The sequence below is a fragment of the Rhodotorula paludigena genome (genome assembly GCF_050403205.1).
Source record: "Rhodotorula paludigena JCM10292 DNA, Rt_paludigena_JCM10292v1_ctg11, whole genome shotgun sequence".
Taxonomy (NCBI): domain Eukaryota; kingdom Fungi; phylum Basidiomycota; class Microbotryomycetes; order Sporidiobolales; family Sporidiobolaceae; genus Rhodotorula; species Rhodotorula paludigena.
Genome location: NW_027481447.1, coordinates 283,029 through 298,591, shown reverse-complemented (window position 1 = coordinate 298,591; position 15,563 = coordinate 283,029). Strand labels below are relative to the sequence as shown.

The following is a 15,563-nucleotide window of genomic DNA, read 5'->3' as shown; positions in this document are numbered from 1 at the left end:
CGCTCGCCGCTTCCCGTATAGACCCTCCGCTCGCCGTCGTTTATCCTTGCCCCCTATGCGCACCTTTACATGTTTGTTGTAGTACATTGCTTCCTCCCAACCTATGCACAGCCCTCTGGCCTCTTTGCCTCGTTCTTGCATCGACTACGCATTTACTCCGTCGAAACAGTTGCAGCAAATGCATGGCTTTGCCCTTCGATGAGCAGGACTCCACGAAGCTTCACAGACCAAAATCGACACACGCAGCGCACCCCATCCTGCCAAACTCACCACCCGCCTCCGACCCTCGCGCCCTCGCGCCTCATGCCCCACCCGGTCCCGTCTTGATCCTGCCCAATCACGGCCAGTCCATCAACAGGGGCCTTACCGTCGCCCGTGCCTCCACCCGCCGTCGCCGCGGCAGCAGCGGCAGCAGCCGCCGCCGACGGGTCGACGACCCACCCGCCCGCCTGGCGCGCCGAGATCCACCTCACGCCGGCGTCCCAGCACGCGCGCTGGACGGCCCAGCTCGCGGCGGGATTGGACCAGCCGTGCTCGGACCCGCCGAGCGTGTGGAGCGTGTGGAGCGCGAGCGCGCGCGGCGAGGACGAGAGCGAGGGAGAAGGCGCGAGGGACGAGAGGAAGGGGAGGAGAGAGGAGGGAGGGAGGAGCGGGCAGGTGCGGAGCGTGAGGGAGCGGACGGAGCGCGGCAGGCGCAGGAGGGGCTCTTCTGAAGCTCCTGCGGTGGTGGTAGAGGCGGCGCTCGCAGAGTACGAGGGCGAACGAGGCGCCTCGGGCGGGAACAGCGCGGGCGTGACAACCGTCCCTCCAACGTCGAGCACGACGAGGTTGTCGAGCTGCGCGATGAACGCGTCCAGGACATGCTTGTCTCGTCTCTGCGCGCCCGAACGGCCGCCGGGGAGGGGCCTCGTCGCGCGTTCGGGCGAGCGCATCGACGTCGACGCGAGCGCGCCCGCGACGCCCGTCACGGGCGGGTAGTTGTGCAGCGTCGCGCGGAGCGAGACGAGGCTCTCGCGCACGAGGGCGGCGATCGCGCGCTCGTCCGCTCCGCCGCCGCCGCCGAGCGCCTCGCACGTCGGGAGCTCCCACAGGTGGCGCGCCCGGTTGCGCGCCGCGTCGGCGGCGGTCCAGGCGTCCTCGACGATGAGCGCGCGCAGCCGGCCGCGCTGGCACTGGCGCAGGAGGGCGAGGAGGTCGGCGGGCGAGACGCAGCACTCAAGCAGCGCGAGGCGCTCGAGCGGGAGGAGCGCGTTCGAGCGTGCGCGGGCCGGTAGAGGGCGCGCGCGGAAGCCGAGGGAGGTCCGCTTGGGGGCAAAGTCGAGCGCTTCGGAAATGAGCGCCGACGAGGCGAATTGCTTGAGCGTGAGGCGCCGCAGCCCAGTGAGCGCGAAGAGGGCGTCGCGCACGGTGGTCGACGTAAGAGTCGGTGCATCGGACGCATCTAGCGACGAGCTGTCGCCGCGAAGGGTGAGAGACGTGACGGTCGACAGGCGCAGCTGATGCAGGCGGTGCAGCGCCGAGAGCGAAGAGCTCGACGAGGTGAAGAGCGTCGCAGGCGGGACGCCTGCGATCTCGAGACTCAGGAGGTGCGAGCAGCTTTGGAAAACGGCGCGCAGCTCATCCGCCTGCGTGAGCGGTGCTTTTGGCTTCTTTGTGGGCGAGTTGGAGACGGGCAAGACGAGGTGGGCGGGGGCGACCGGCTCGACGTCGCTATCAGCTTCGCGCGTCGGTGTCGACGGAGGCAGGCGCCCAGGTGCAGGTAGGTCGAGCTTGTCAAGAACTGCAGACGGGAGGTCGATGCACAGGTGGCGGACAGAGAGCGGGAGGTCGCCGTTCGTAGCAAAGGTACGATAGAGCGCCGAGATGCGCGAGAGATGCGAGATCTTGACGAAGCGGTAGTAGAGATGACGGGCGAGCTGCGGCGCATATAGACGTCAGAGGTTCTGCGTGGCTTCGGCCAAGCAGACGTTGGGACACCGCACAGGCAACCAGCGTTGGCAAACGAGGCCGATGCGAACGGGCGGTGTGTACCACTCGGGCATGTCGGACGTAATCTTGCTCGGGAGCGGGCGAAAGCCTTGCTGATCGTTGACTGAATCCGACGACGTCAGTCCTGTGGCAGGAGCGGAGGAGGCGTCGACTTACGAAAGCTGAAGATGCGCAGCAACAGCTCGTCTGGCAGATCCTGTGCGCAGCGAGCGTGTCAGTACTCGGTCAGCGACTTTCGAAAGGCATGGGGCCTACGTTGATGCCCGTCTTGACACGCTTGATCCTCGGCCGCCTCGTCGTCACCTTGTCCCACTTCCTGAGCGGACTCTGCTGAGTCCTGGGCGGCGAGACGGCTACCCCTGCGGCCTCGTCGATCTCCATCGCCATGCCAGACAGGTCGAAGGCGTCGATCGGCAGCGCGGATGGCAGCGCGGCGGACGCTTTCGCGGGCGAGAAGGTGAAGCCACCTTGCTTGACTGCGTCCGCTGCCTCGGCATCGTCGAGCGCAAAAGGGGTGACAGCGCCCGACGAGAGATCCGACGAAGAAGATGCTTCGAAAGGAGTCGACGGGCCGGCACTGCTGCCTGGGCTCGCGCCCGAGAAGGACAGGCGGCGGTTCCACGCGCGCGAGACGAGCGGCGAGCGCTTGTGCGCCGGGCGAGGGCTGAGCGGGGTGCGTCGACGGGGAGTTGGCGTCGTCGGAGAGGCGGTGGGGGCGGGGGCGGGACTGTCGCAGGGCGGTTTGGGCTTGGGCGAGGGGGACGACCAGAAGAGGCGGTCGGCAGAGGGCGACGGAGCGGCCATATCGGCGTCTGCAGGGAGAGCGAGGTCTGCACCAGTCGCTGTACGTCAGTTTGCGTACCACAGCGACCCTTGAGCTCAGGGACTGCAGCGTGCGTCGATGCGATCGAGGCAGAGCGGGTGCGGCGAGGAGAGGGAGGCGCAAGTCCGGCCGCACGTTCGCTCGTTCCGGTGCTCGGACATAGCCCGAGCCCTACAGCCTAGTGGTGCACAAGATGCAGCGACACCCACCTTGATCGGTGCGCGACGAGGACAGGGACTGGCCAAGTGGAGCCCGCAACACTCGGGACACGAGCGGGCGACGGGCGGATTCGAGTGCGCTGGAGCGGTGCAGAGCCTCGCTGGGCCTGTGGTGGCCTCTCGCTCTGTGCTCGCGTGGAAGGAGGCCCCGTGTGCGGTGCAGAGCCGCCGCTTCACCCGTCGCAGAGTCTCGCTTGGCTCGCATCCACCGCTCACGCCGCCCGTACTTGACCGCGACAGAGACCGCGAGCGGGACCACGAGGAGCACAGACGAACGGGGCACACAGATGCCCGTCTCGCCCGCATACAGCCCGGCGCTCGTCCAGATCCCGCCCCAGACGAGCCCGCTCCTGCTCCCCGCGAGGGACCCGCCCGGCCACCACCGCAGGCAGAGCTCGGGAGACTCGTTCTCGCTCACCCACAACCACCGCAACCCCGACATCCCCGCCGGCGACGACCTCGAGTTCCTCGCCCCGGGACAGTGGGCCGACCACGACGACGGCGACTCGGGCCCCGACTCTTCCGGCGACGACGACGAGGATGACGGGGACCCCTTTGACGAGGACGCAGACGTAGAGGACTGGACCCTCGAGGACGGCCACGTCCAGGGCGTCCCCTGCAGCAACCTCCGCCTCGACGCCAAGTACTCCCGCGCACCTCGACCTGGTCCCGGGGCACAGCGCTGACCCGAGTGCACCTTGCAGGCAGTACAAGACCGAGCCGTTCCTCGCCCTCCTCCTCCACCTCGTCCGCGACCAGCTCGGCGTCCTCGGGTGGAGCACCCTCCCGCTCGACACCCCTCCCTCGCTCATCCACATTCACAAGGTCTCGGGCTCGCTCACCAACGCCGTCTTCTTCATCTCGATTCCCGAGACCGAGGTCGAGGTCGAAGCCGCTCCGCCCGTAGAGTCGCCCGGCTCGTACGCCTCGGATGCCGCCGACCCGATTTCTGCCCTCACTCCCGCTCCGCCGTCAGAGGCCGACGGACGCATGCTCCCCGCGACCGTCTTCAGCGAGCTCGAGCGCGGGCGGCAGGCGGCTGCGACGCCCAAGCCCCGCGCGGCCACTCCTTCCCCGCCTACTCCCGCGACACCGCAACCCGCGACGTCGCGCTTGCCCGGCCACTTCCCCGACTCATCCGAGGGCACGCCTTCCGGCTCGCCCGCTGCACGCTCCTCTTCGCTGCCTGCGCACGCCAGTGACGCCGCCCCTGCGACGGAGAAGATTCTGCTCTCGGCGCCGACGCTCCTCCTGCGCATCTACGGCCCGCAGTCTGGCTCGCTCATCTCGCGGCGCAACGAGCTGCACATCCTGCACACGCTCTCGTCGCAGTACGGCATCGGCGCGCACGTCCTCGGCACCTTTGGCAACGGCCGCGTCGAGGAGTATTTCCACTCGCGCGCGCTCACCAAGGACGAGATGCGCGACCCGCGCGTGAGCCGCTGGATCGGGCGCAGGATGCGCGAGCTCCACTCGGTCGAGCTCGAGCAGATGATCCCGCCGCAGACCGAGGAAGAGGCGGAGCGCGAGCGCGAGCGCCGCCGGAGCAAGCGCAGCAGGAGCCGTGACCCCGCCGGCGCTGCTGCGGCCGCGCGACCAGGTCCGGAGCCTCTCGTGAATCCAAGCGGCAGCGGCGCGAGGTCGCCGCCGACCAAGTCGCCCGTGAGCGGCGCGAGCGTCTACTCGACCTCGTCGAGCTCGTCCGTCTTCTCGTTCGGCACGACGTCGTCGTCGTCGAGCTCTATTCGGTCGCACTCGTCGTCCTACTCGACCTCGTCCCTCGCGTCCGTCTCGACGCTCAACTCGGGGTCGTACAGCGCGGGCACGCCGCGCTCGCTCGTCTCGTCGCCCGAGATGCTCCCCGTGCGCACGCCGTCCGAGTCGCGCGCCGACGACAAGAAGCGCGCGCGCAGGCGCGGGACGAGCTCGCGCGGCGGGAGCCAGGGGCGCGCGCGCGATACCAAGCTGTGCGTGTGGGAAAACATCACGCGCTGGACGCGCGAGGCCAAGAACGTCCTGCGCGAGCTCGACGAGCTGGCGCAGCTGCCGGGCTTTGAGCGCCTCTTATCGACCCCGTCGAGCGCGTCGAGCCCCTCGGGCCCGGGGACGCCCGCCTCGCCTACGGCCGGCGCAGGCGATGCCGAGCACATTCCGCCGCTGTCGTCGCCGTCGCGCACGTTTGCCGTGCGTTCGACGCTCAACCTCCCGCTGTTCGAGCAGCAAGTGCGTCTGTACCGCGCGTTCGTGCACCGGCACGAGCGCGCGCACGGGCGCTCCAAGCGCGTCTTTGCGCACAACGACACGCAGTACGGCAACTTGCTCGTCATGACGCCGCGCGGCGGGAGCAAGGAGGACGAGGACGAGCTGGACCGCCGCGCGCAGCGCGAGGGCGGCGCGCACAGGAGGCTCATCGTCGTCGACTTTGAGTACGCAGGCGCCAATCCACGCGCGTTCGACATCGGTGTGCTCTGCCTTCTGTCTTTTCGGCAAGCTGCGGTGGTGCTGACCTGTGCATGTGCACCCTGCAGCGAACCACTTCTGCGAGTGGCAGGCCGACTACCACCATCCCTCGCTGTCGCACTCGCTCTCGGCGCACCAGCCGTACCCGACCGCTTCGGAGCGCGCGCGCTTCCTGCGCGCCTACATCGGCTGCGACGGCGGGTTCGACGGGCCGGGCGACGGCGAGGCGCCCTCTCCCGCCGCAGCGGGGGACGATGCGCGCGTCGAGCGGCTGCAGGACGAGGTGCGCGTGTGGGAGGCGAGCTCGCACGCCGTGTGGGCCGTGTGGGGCATCGTGCAGGCCAAGGAGGACCTCCTCGCGCGCATCGCCGTGTGGAAGGACAAGGCGCAGCGCGGCGCGCCGCTCCACTCGCCGTCGCCCCCGCCCGCCGAGCCTCAGCAGCAGCAGCAGCAGCAGCAGCAGCAGCAGGAGGAGCAAAGCCTCGTCGAGTCGGTCGAGGCGCTCGGGCTGGACGAGGCGCAGGTGGGGGACCTCGTCGACCTCGACGAGCTCGAGGATGTCGGCGAGGTGTACGACTACCTCTCCTATGCGGCCGAGCGCATGGGCATGTTCCGCCGTGCGCTCGAAGAGCTCGAGGTCATCTAGACAGTGTGAATGCCGTGCTTCCGTATACCTTGTAGTCGCTGTGCAATTCCCCCCTTTGCCGATGCTGCACGTGACCGCGAATGCGACGCGAGCGGCGCGTCTGCGGAGCGGAGGTGTCGCCCTCTGCCGTACCGTCTCGCTGCCGAAGCAGCGGCATACAGCAGCTCAGTAGCAGCGCACTTGCTGCACAGGCTCACGCAACTGCCCGGCGGCTTTCCCGCCTGCTTCCACTCGCACTTGACCCGCTCCCCACCACCGTCCCTCAACATGCCGGCTCGTCTCAAGCGGGCCGCAGACCAGGCTGTGCCCGACTCGCTCGACACGCTCTCCGAGGCCCTCTCGACCCAGCTGCCCGCGCTCTTCGGCTCGGCGCAGCACACGACGGCCGCGCACCGCAAGCTCATCAACTCGCTCCACTCGCTCTTTGTCCGCTGCAGCAAGGTGACGACGCTCAGCGCCGACGGCCGCTTCACCCGCCTCTCGGGCGAAAAGGCGTTTGGCGAAAGGTTTCGCGAGATGGTCGCGTTCCCGCTCGGCGTCAAGAAGGGCGTCGACCAGGCCGACCGCATCGTCAAGTTTGTCGCGGGCTTTGTCGGGTTCGCAGTCGAGTATGGTGCGTGACACTCTCTCTACGCCCTCCGCGTGCGAGAAGCTGAGAAATATCTACCCAGACTTCAAGCAGCGCGAGGCCAACCGCGACGAGGACGATGAAGAGGACGAGGACGACGGGCCGGCGTCTCGCCTCGTTGCGCAGCTCCTTGCCTTCCTCCTGCGCGGCTTCCAGGCAAAGAGCAAGATCGCCCGCTACCGCTGCGTTCAGCTTGTTGCGCTCATGATTAACAGCCTCGGCGAGATCGAGTGAGTCGCGGCCCGACGAAATACAGGAAGGCCCCGGCTTGTCGCGGCCAGTCTATTGATTGACGCCGTTGCCGCGCTCACAGTGACGAGTCGTACCGGACGCTCAAGGCGGCCCTGCTTGAGCGCGTCCGCGACAAGGAGGCTTCCGTCCGGCAACACGCCGTCGTTGCACTCTCCAAGCTGCAGGACGCAGACGAAGGTGCAGACGAGGAGGACTCGGACGACGATTCGGATGAGGAGGAAGGACGCAAGGACAAGGGAGAGAAGCGGAGCGTAACGGAGGTGCTCGTCGACGTTCTCAACCACGATGCAGCGGCGTGCGCTCAACCCTCTCACGAGCTTCCAAGAAGGCAACACTGACTCTGTGCTACACAGCGAGGTTCGCCGTGCTGCGCTGTTCAACCTCATTCCCACTCCCGCGACCCTTCCCTCTCTCTTGCGCCGCACGCTCGACATCGACACGACGAATCGGCGCCTCGCCTTCGGGCACGTGCTGGCCGAGATCCCAGTGCACTCTCTCAGCGTCAAGCAGCGCCAGACCATCCTTGGCCGGGGCCTGCGCGACCGCGAGGAGGCCGTGCGCAAGGCGGCGAAGAAGCTTGTCGCGCGCTGGGCCGAGCAGGTGGCGCAGGACGCGCAGGGCGAAGACGCCGTCGAGGCGTTCGTCGGGCTCTTCAACTTGCACAAGGAGGAGGGCGTGGCTGTGGCGGAGAAGGCGCTCGAGGCGGTGTTCGAGGTCAGGCCCGACCTCGTGGAGGGCATCGAATTTACCGGTGCGCTCTTGCCCGATCGCGCAACACTGTGCACTGCGACAGACCTGACGTAATCCACTGCGACAGATTCGTACTATCAGACCCTCACTCCCTCGACCGCCCTCCTCGCTCGCGTCTACCTCGACTACCTCCGCAACGTCGAATCGCCTGCCCTCGCCGACACCGAGCCCGTCGTCACGGCCCTCGCCTACTTCCTCCAGTCCGCCTGGACCGAGCTTGTCGTCGCGCTCGAGGCGGACGAGCGCAACGACGAGCGCGAGGCGAACGGCGAGTTCATCGTCGGCGAGCTGGTCGGGATTGCGGTGCACCTCGACTATGGCGACGAGATCGGGCGGCGGAAGATGTTTGAGCTGATGCGTACGTGCGCCGTTGATCGCCGCAGCGAATCGCGCTTCCTGACGTTTGGTGGTCTCCTCCCGCAGGCGAGATGCTGCAGCACTCGCTCCTCCCGCCTTCACTCATCCCGAAATGCCTCGATGTCCTCCTCAAGGGTACTTCGGAGCGCGATTTCATGCGCATCGTTGTCGAGATCGTCCAGTCACTCCGCCGTAATTCGCACCTCGTCACGAGCGACTCGGAGCTCGACGGACAGGAAGACGACGAGGGCGACGAGGACGAGGACGAAGATGAGGACGACGAGATGCACAGCGGCGAGGACGAGGAGACGCAGGCGCGCAGGATCGCCAAGGGCAAGGGGAAGGCGAGGCGCAAGAGCGGCGTGCAGAACCCGCAACAGGCGGAACGGCGCAAGGAGCTCGACCTGCGCTGCCTCTTTGTCGTCAAGGCGCTGCTTGAGCGTGTCATGAGTGTATGTCTTCGCTCCCTAACTCCTCCTTGGGCTACGCGGCTGACTTAGATCTCCCTCTCGACAGGCTCTCCAGGAGAACTCGATGCTGCACGGCCTCGTCGCCGAGCTCATCGTCCCCTCTGTCAAGACCAAGGACTACGAGGTCCGCGCACAGGGTCTCATCTGCCTCGGACTGTGCTGCCTGCTCGACAAGGTCAGCCCTGCGTCCGCCTCAGCCCGCTCAGAATGACCTGCTGACCTGGACTCGCACAGTCCATGGCACTGGACTCGTTCCAGCTCCTTGCACGTCAGAGTGAGGCCACCGAAGGCGAGCTGCAGGTCAAGGTGCTGCAGACGCTCTTCGACCTCCTCGTTCTGCACGGCATCAACTTCGGCGAGGAGCGTGGTTTCGGGGTACGTCCTCGTTGTGCTCGCCCTGATTCCTGCTTGACTTACGGTTGATCGTGCAGGCCGACATCATCCTCGGCTTCCTCGGCAGCTCGCTCGACCAGGAGGACCCGCAGGCTGCAGCAACCGCCGTCGTCGGTATCGCCAAGCTCATGCTGTCCGGTATGGTCACGGATGAGGAGGTGTGTCTGACAGCAGTTCTCTCTTCCATTCACCGCTGACGCTTCTCGCTCCGCAGATCCTCGCGCGCCTGGTACTGCTCTACTTCGCGGGCGAGACGGCCGACAACCCCGAGTTGCGGCAGTGCCTGTCGTACTTCTTCCCGGTCTTCTGCTACTCAAATCCGCAGAACCAGCGACGAGTCGCCAACGTGCGTGTCGTCGCCCGTTTCAGCGAACTTGGCCGGCCAGGGCTGACGGATTGTGTTCGCGCATAACAGGTCGTCATCAAGACGCTCGACGTCCTCCGCAGCGTGTACGACGAGGTCAAGGACAAGTCAAGCATGGTCACTCCGCTACAGATCGGTTCGCAGCTGGTCGACTGGACCGACCCGCAGAAGACCATGTGCGTGCAGGGCTTTCGCTGATCAAGTCAACGCTTTGGAATCTGCGCCGCTGACGCTTGGTGCCTCGGTTGTGCTGCGCAGTGATGCCGACCATGTTCAGCCGGACGAGACTATCCAGGTCGACTTGGCAATCAAGATGGTCAAGGCGCTCTACCGGTCTGAAGAGAGTGCGTAATTTCCCTTGAGCGCGCGTCGGCTCCCGTCGCGCCTAGGGGCATTACTGACGCCCCCGCTCTCATCGCGTAGAGGACGCCCGGAAGCTCTGGTGCCAGCTCTTGCCCAAACTCTACCTTGCTGATGAAGCCGACGACCTCACGATCAAGGCGCTTCTTGTGCTCATTGAGGAGCTCAAGGCCGTACGTTCAGTGGGCTTCCTCGAGATGTCGCATCGACTGATCCCACACGCATTCACAGAGCCGACCACTCGCCGACGCCGTTCCTCGCAACGCCCTCAATCGCTTTGAAGCCTCGGTGCTCAAGACGTTTGGCGCGCGTGTCGAAGCATTGACAGACGAGCAGATCGACGAGAGCGAGGCGGTGGCGGGTATCAAGCGATGGATCGCGAAGGTCGAGGGTGAGGGGAGCGAGGACGATGAAGAGGAGGGCGAGGACGAGGAGGATGAGGACGAGGATGAGGACGAGGAGAGTGAAGAGGAGGACGAGGAGGAGTAGGGACGAGACGGTTCGGCGAATCCAGTCACAATACAGTCTCGATGTAGCGCTACTGGTGACAACAGACGAGAGCACACAATACAGAGAGGCTAGCGGACGATGGGCATGCGAGAGCTGATGTAGAGGATAGCAAGAAGGAAGGCGGAAGTCTAGCAGAAGACGGGCGGGCAGCGGAAGTACTCGTCGTCGTCGAACGTCTCGGTCGACCAGTCGAGCGTCTCCCTCTCGGGGGCATGGAGATGCGGGGATGGGAGAAGGTGTCCGTCGGTCGTGAGGGCGCTCGTTGGACCCTGGATCGCGACAGTCGGGAAGACGGGAGGGTTGCGGAAGTATTCCTCGTCGTCCTCGTCGGCTGCCTCGGCGCCCCAATCCCGTTCCCTGGGCGCTGCAGAAACCAGTTCCGCCTGGCAGGACGAGTAGGCAAGTCAGTCACTAGTGTGAGCCGCGGAAAGGGTAAGGAGGTAGGAACGCACGTCCGACAGGTCGTCCTCCTCAGTCAGCAAGTCCGAGTCCTCGTGAAGCCACGGGATGGGCGACGAGGGGCGCTCAGGAGTCTCACGGTCTTCTGCAGCTTCGAACATCATGGCAAGAGTCGACGGGACCTGGAGAGCGCGCCAGTCTAGCGCCCGCACGCCCTCCTCGTGCGGGTTGACCTTCTCAGTCTCGTCGATCTCGCTGTCGTCGAACGAGGCATCGACAACGTCGATGCTCGAGACGACGCAGATGATACTGTTGCATTTGTGCGCCGTCTCGACAGCAGCCCACTCGAGCACCTCACGGCGGAGCGGCGAGGAGAGGTGGAAGCCGGGGCGACTGGCAATCCGCTTCGGTTCGCGGCGCAGGCTGCGACGGATCGACGAGAGGTTGACAAAGGGAGATGAGTAGACCGCGAGGTCGACGATCGTGCCAGTGAGGCGAGGCGTCGTCTGCTCCTTGTGCTTGCGAGTTGGGGTCGAGGTGCGGGAGTCGAGATAGTCGGTCAGCAGCGAGTGGACGCGCTCGGTGAGGCGGATGTTGCGACTCCTGAGCTCCTCGGCGGCCTCGAAAGAACCGGCAGGGTAGACCGACGAAAAAGTGCGCGCGAGTTCGGTGCGGCGCTCGTGCGGCTCCTCGACCTCGATGCGTGCGAGGACGTGCTCTTTTGCGGCGTAGTAGAGCTCGCCGTCAGTGAGGCGACCCTCGGCGATGGCGGCAGTGAGTGCGTGCTCGAGAGCGATGGTCTTGGTGCGCGAGGCAGACGAAGGGAGAAGGCGTGGCGCCTTGCACGGCGACGAAGTGGTGAACGACCCAGCCTTGCTCTTGTTCGAGGGCATGGAAGTGCACGAGGAGGCCGAAGATCTCGAGGTGGGGCTGAGGGTGGGCAAGACCGGCGTCAAAATGCTCGAGGCGCTGTTCGAGTCGCAATTGTCGAGCGAGGCGGCAAGTGAGGCCATCAAGGGCAGAACAGCGGGCTTGTGGTCGTTCTTCGCGGCGAACTTGATTGAGAACGCAGACGTGGTGTGGGTCGACGAAGGCAAACAGGCTGACGAGGGCGACGAGGTACTCAAGGTCGAAGAGGCGTGAACGAGCGAGACGTCCTTGACGGCTGAGGGCGAGGAGAAGGCCTTGTGCGCCTGCACACTCGCCGTGCTGCGCTTCTTGCCGGCCTCGGCGATATACTGCACGCGCCAGCCAGTCACACGAGGGTCAGGCAGGATGTTCGGACGAAATGGCGAACGGAGCCCAGAGGGGAGGAACGCACAGGCGTGAGGGCCGCGTCGACGAGCTTGGTCGCCTCGATGGCAAAGCTGATGCTTGCCTTGCACAAGCGCGCGTAACCCTTGACGAGGGTGACCGGGAGGAAGAAGGGAGTGAGGAGCGAGGGAGCCATCGTGAGGACTGGAGAGAGCGAGTGTGAACGGAGCGGGTGCCTGGTGGTCTTGGACGCTGGGCGAGTATCTCTGCGAGGTACTCTGAGCGAGTCGAGCAGAGTCGAGTGAGGAGAAGGAAGGGAAAAGACGAGAGCCGCGAACAGCCTCAAGTGGACCGCGCCAGATCCGAGTAACCGCTCCGCACACTGCTCTCTGGCCATGGAAGTGAGTGAGATAAACTCTGGTACTGTCAGTACGAGCAATTGAACTCGGCAAGATAGCACAGTGAGCGAGAGAAGCGAATGACACGGGCGTCTCTATTTCGTCTGCATGCCTCGGCTCCGCCCGCAAAAGTCCCCTTTTGCAAGTCGCTCTACTCGCTGCGCCTCAGGGACTCTGCCGCGATCTCAGCGAGCCCCTGACGGATGCTCTTGCGGCTCTGCAGTAGCTTCCACCGCCGTCCATTTGAGAAGGCCGGCCTGCGACGTCCTTCCTTTGCCTTGCCGAGTCCGCTTGCAGTTTCATGACTCTCGTGTGTCACTATTGAGACGCTGAAGAGGATCAGGGGAGTCGAACAGAGCGACCAGCAGGCCAGCAGGCGAACGTGCACCTCCTCCCTGACTTCTCGTCGCATCTCGCAAGGACGCGAGAGCGAGAACGGCGATCCGAAGCCTCGGCTCGCGATAAGCGCCTCCGCCCCTTGTCCCCATTCAAGAAAGTCCAGCAGTGATTGGCTCGCCTTTCCCCGCTCTCCGGCAACCCTCGGATGCGGCCAAGGGGGGCACGGGCGAGGGCCACAGCTTGAATCCGGCGCTGCTTCTTGTCGTCTGCCTGCTCCTCTGCACCCGAGTCCGCCAATGTCGTCCGTTACCCGCCCTGCTGCGCGCCGCATCGCTGCTGCCGCCCGCCCTCGTGCGGTGCCTACGCCGGCCTCGCTCGTCGCCCGCCGTGCAGCTGTCGCCGCCCGCGCTCTTGCGACGGTCGCGCCGTCGACCAACGCCACCTACAAGCTCCCTGTTGTCCGCAACGAGCCGAACCTGCACTACGCCGTCAACTCTGCGGAGCGCGCCGCGCTCAAGGAGGCTCTTGCCGAGCTCGAGGCGGCTGCTCCTTTCGAGGTGCCGGCGTTCGTCGGCGGCAAGGAGGTGTGTACACCGCTTTGCCATACTGTAGATGAGTTACTTGAACTGACAGCGAGCATCCGCAGGTCCAACTCGGCGGTGAGCGCACGGTGCAGCCGATGCCCCACAACCACCAGAAGGCGCTCGCAACCTTCGCAACGTCGACTCCGGAGCTCACGTCCGAGGCGATTGAGCACGCTCTCGCAGCGCAGAAGGAGTGGGAGCAGATGCCCTTCAACGACCGTGCCGCCATCTTCCTTCGTGTGCGCCTTCATTCCATCACTACTTTGTCGGAGTGCTGGGACTGACTCGGCATTCCGCCATAGGCTGCCGACCTCGTGAGCGGCAAGTACCGTGCCAAGATCTGCGCTGCGACCATGCTCGGCCAGGGCAAGAACGTTTGGCAGGCTGAGATTGACGCCGCTGCCGAGGTGCGTTCCGTCTCTCTCCTCCTGCATACGTGCTCCCAACGCATCACTGCACACTGCTACGTGCTCCACGGGAAACTGCACAAAAGATCAGAACAGGAAAGATACTAACGCATCTTCGCGTGCAGCTCGCCGACTTCTTCCGCTTCGGTGCCTCGCAGTGCGAGCAGCTCTACGCGCAGCAGCCGACTGAGAACTCGCCGGGCGTCTGGAACCGCTCTGAGTACCGCCCGCTCGAGGGCTTCGTCTTCGCCGTCACGCCGTTCAACTTCACCGCCATCTCGGGCAACCTCGTTGGCGCGCCGGCGCTCACTGGCAACGTCCTTGTCTGGAAGCCCTCGCCCACCGCGACCTACTCGTCGTGGCTCGTCCTCCAGATCCTTCTCGAGGCCGGCCTTCCGAAGAACGTGATCCAGTTCCTCCCGTGCCCGAACGGCGAGCCCACCATCTCGCTCGTCGACCGCGTCCTCGAGCACCGCATGTTCGCCGGCCTCCACTTCACGGGCTCGACTCACGTCTTCCGCCAGCTGTGGAAGAAGATCGGCAACAACGTCGACAAGTACCTCAGCTACCCGCGCATCGTCGGCGAGACCGGCGGCAAGAACTTCCAGCTCGTCCACCCCTCGGCTGACGTCCGTGCCGCTGCCATCGGTGCTCTCCGTGGCGCATTCGAGTACCAGGGTGCGTCTGTGCGTGCGAACAGTATGAGACAACGGAGCGCTCACACCCTCGCGCTTCACAGGCCAGAAATGCTCGGCGCTCTCGCGTCTCTACGTCCCGAAGTCGCTCGAGGAGGAGTTTTTCAAGGTCCTCGTTGAGGAGGTCGAGAAGATCTCGGTTGGCTCGGTCACCGAATTTGAGCACTTCATGGGTCCCGTCATGTGCGTTCCCTGCCATCCCCTCTGCGCCTTTCCTGTCCTCGCACGCGCCTCACCGGGCCCGCAACAAGCGATATCGGATCGACGCGCTGACGCGTCCATGGTACACAGCTCGCAGCAGTCGTACGACAAGGTCCTCTCGTACGTCGAGAAGGCCAAGGCGGCTGGCGGCAAGGTGCTCACTGGCGGCGTTGGCGACAACTCGAAGGGCTTCTTCGTCAAGCCGACGGTTATCAAGACGCAGGACCCGCTCTCGCCGACCATGGTTGACGAGATCTTCGGCCCGGTCCTCACCGCCTACGTGTACGACGACGCCAAGTTCGAGGAGACGTGCAAGCTGATCGACGAGACGACCACCTACGCTCTCACCGGCTGCATCTGGTCGAACGACCGCGCGGCGACGGTCAAGGCGAGCGCGCTCCTGCGTCACTCGGCCGGCAACTTCTACATCAACGACAAGTCGACCGGTGCCGTCGTCGGCCAGCAGCCGTTCGGCGGCGCGCGTGGCTCGGGCACGAACGACAAGGCTGGTTCGCTCAACCTGTTTGCGCGCTTCTGCCAGATCCGCTCGATCAAGGAGACCTTCTGCCCGCCGACCGAGTTCCCTTACCCCAGCAACCTCGTTTGAAGCGAGAGTGACGTATATCTGTATTAACAGCAGTGTTTGTGACGGTTGGTCCAGCCCAGAGTGAAGAGTGGCAGGCTCGATGAGCGAGATGGAGAGCTATCCGAAGCGAGGGAAGCAGGAGCGGCAAACAGAGCGGTACAGAGACGCACCTCATCGAGCCCGCAGGGCTGTGTGCAGGGTCTGTCAAGTCCTGATATGGCCTTTGAATGAGTTGCGCAAGCATCGTGAGCTCTTGCAGCAGATCGACTGTGCCGTGCATCCGCTCGGGGGGCCACCCAGTCACTTCGCCTCGCCCTCAGCGTCTCCAGCGCGCACAGAAGGCTACCTACAAGCTCGTACACCTTTCAGCAAGCGCCCACGGCTGCTCTCACCTGCGCGCACGCCGTAATCGCCGTCTTCTCGCCCTCATCACCCTCGCTTCCTCAGCCTCTGCCGCCCAGTCTCACACTCCTCGCGGGC

General features: G+C 65.3%; 5 protein-coding genes across 5 annotated transcripts; 3 read left to right on the top strand and 2 right to left on the bottom strand.

Annotated features, from left to right (window-relative positions):
- Positions 1-266: 266 nt before the first annotated feature.
- Positions 267-2,793, bottom strand: JCM10292_002341 (F-box protein; the record flags this gene model as incomplete). The annotated part of the gene is made up of 4 exons (XM_076647847.1): positions 267-1,916; positions 1,983-2,092; positions 2,146-2,185; positions 2,245-2,793. 4 exons carry the CDS (start codon positions 2,791-2,793, stop codon positions 267-269), a joined length of 2,349 nt encoding a protein of 782 aa, XP_076506669.1.
- A 524-nt stretch (positions 2,794-3,317) lies between these two features.
- Positions 3,318-6,136, top strand: JCM10292_002340 (uncharacterized protein; the record flags this gene model as incomplete). Its single annotated transcript, XM_076647846.1, has 3 exons — positions 3,318-3,673; positions 3,735-5,491; positions 5,559-6,136. The coding sequence occupies 3 exons, from the start codon at positions 3,318-3,320 to the stop codon at positions 6,134-6,136; spliced, it is 2,691 nt and encodes an 896-aa protein (XP_076506668.1).
- A 267-nt stretch (positions 6,137-6,403) lies between these two features.
- YCG1 (condensin subunit YCG1) lies at positions 6,404-10,199 on the top strand (the record flags this gene model as incomplete). Its single annotated transcript, XM_076647845.1, has 14 exons — positions 6,404-6,749; positions 6,808-6,994; positions 7,078-7,311; positions 7,370-7,767; positions 7,834-8,124; positions 8,190-8,575; positions 8,640-8,768; positions 8,828-8,968; positions 9,025-9,144; positions 9,201-9,332; positions 9,402-9,526; positions 9,609-9,694; positions 9,774-9,883; positions 9,942-10,199. The coding sequence occupies 14 exons, from the start codon at positions 6,404-6,406 to the stop codon at positions 10,197-10,199; spliced, it is 2,943 nt and encodes a 980-aa protein (XP_076506667.1).
- A 149-nt stretch (positions 10,200-10,348) lies between these two features.
- Positions 10,349-12,069, bottom strand: JCM10292_002338 (uncharacterized protein; the record flags this gene model as incomplete). Its single annotated transcript, XM_076647844.1, has 3 exons — positions 10,349-10,603; positions 10,673-11,857; positions 11,941-12,069. 3 exons carry the CDS (start codon positions 12,067-12,069, stop codon positions 10,349-10,351), a joined length of 1,569 nt encoding a protein of 522 aa, XP_076506666.1.
- An 837-nt stretch (positions 12,070-12,906) lies between these two features.
- Positions 12,907-15,104, top strand: PUT2 (1-pyrroline-5-carboxylate dehydrogenase; the record flags this gene model as incomplete). The annotated part of the gene is made up of 6 exons (XM_076647843.1): positions 12,907-13,194; positions 13,257-13,433; positions 13,497-13,601; positions 13,727-14,279; positions 14,341-14,479; positions 14,588-15,104. 6 exons carry the CDS (start codon positions 12,907-12,909, stop codon positions 15,102-15,104), a joined length of 1,779 nt encoding a protein of 592 aa, XP_076506665.1.
- Between the last annotated feature and the right edge of the window lie 459 nt (positions 15,105-15,563).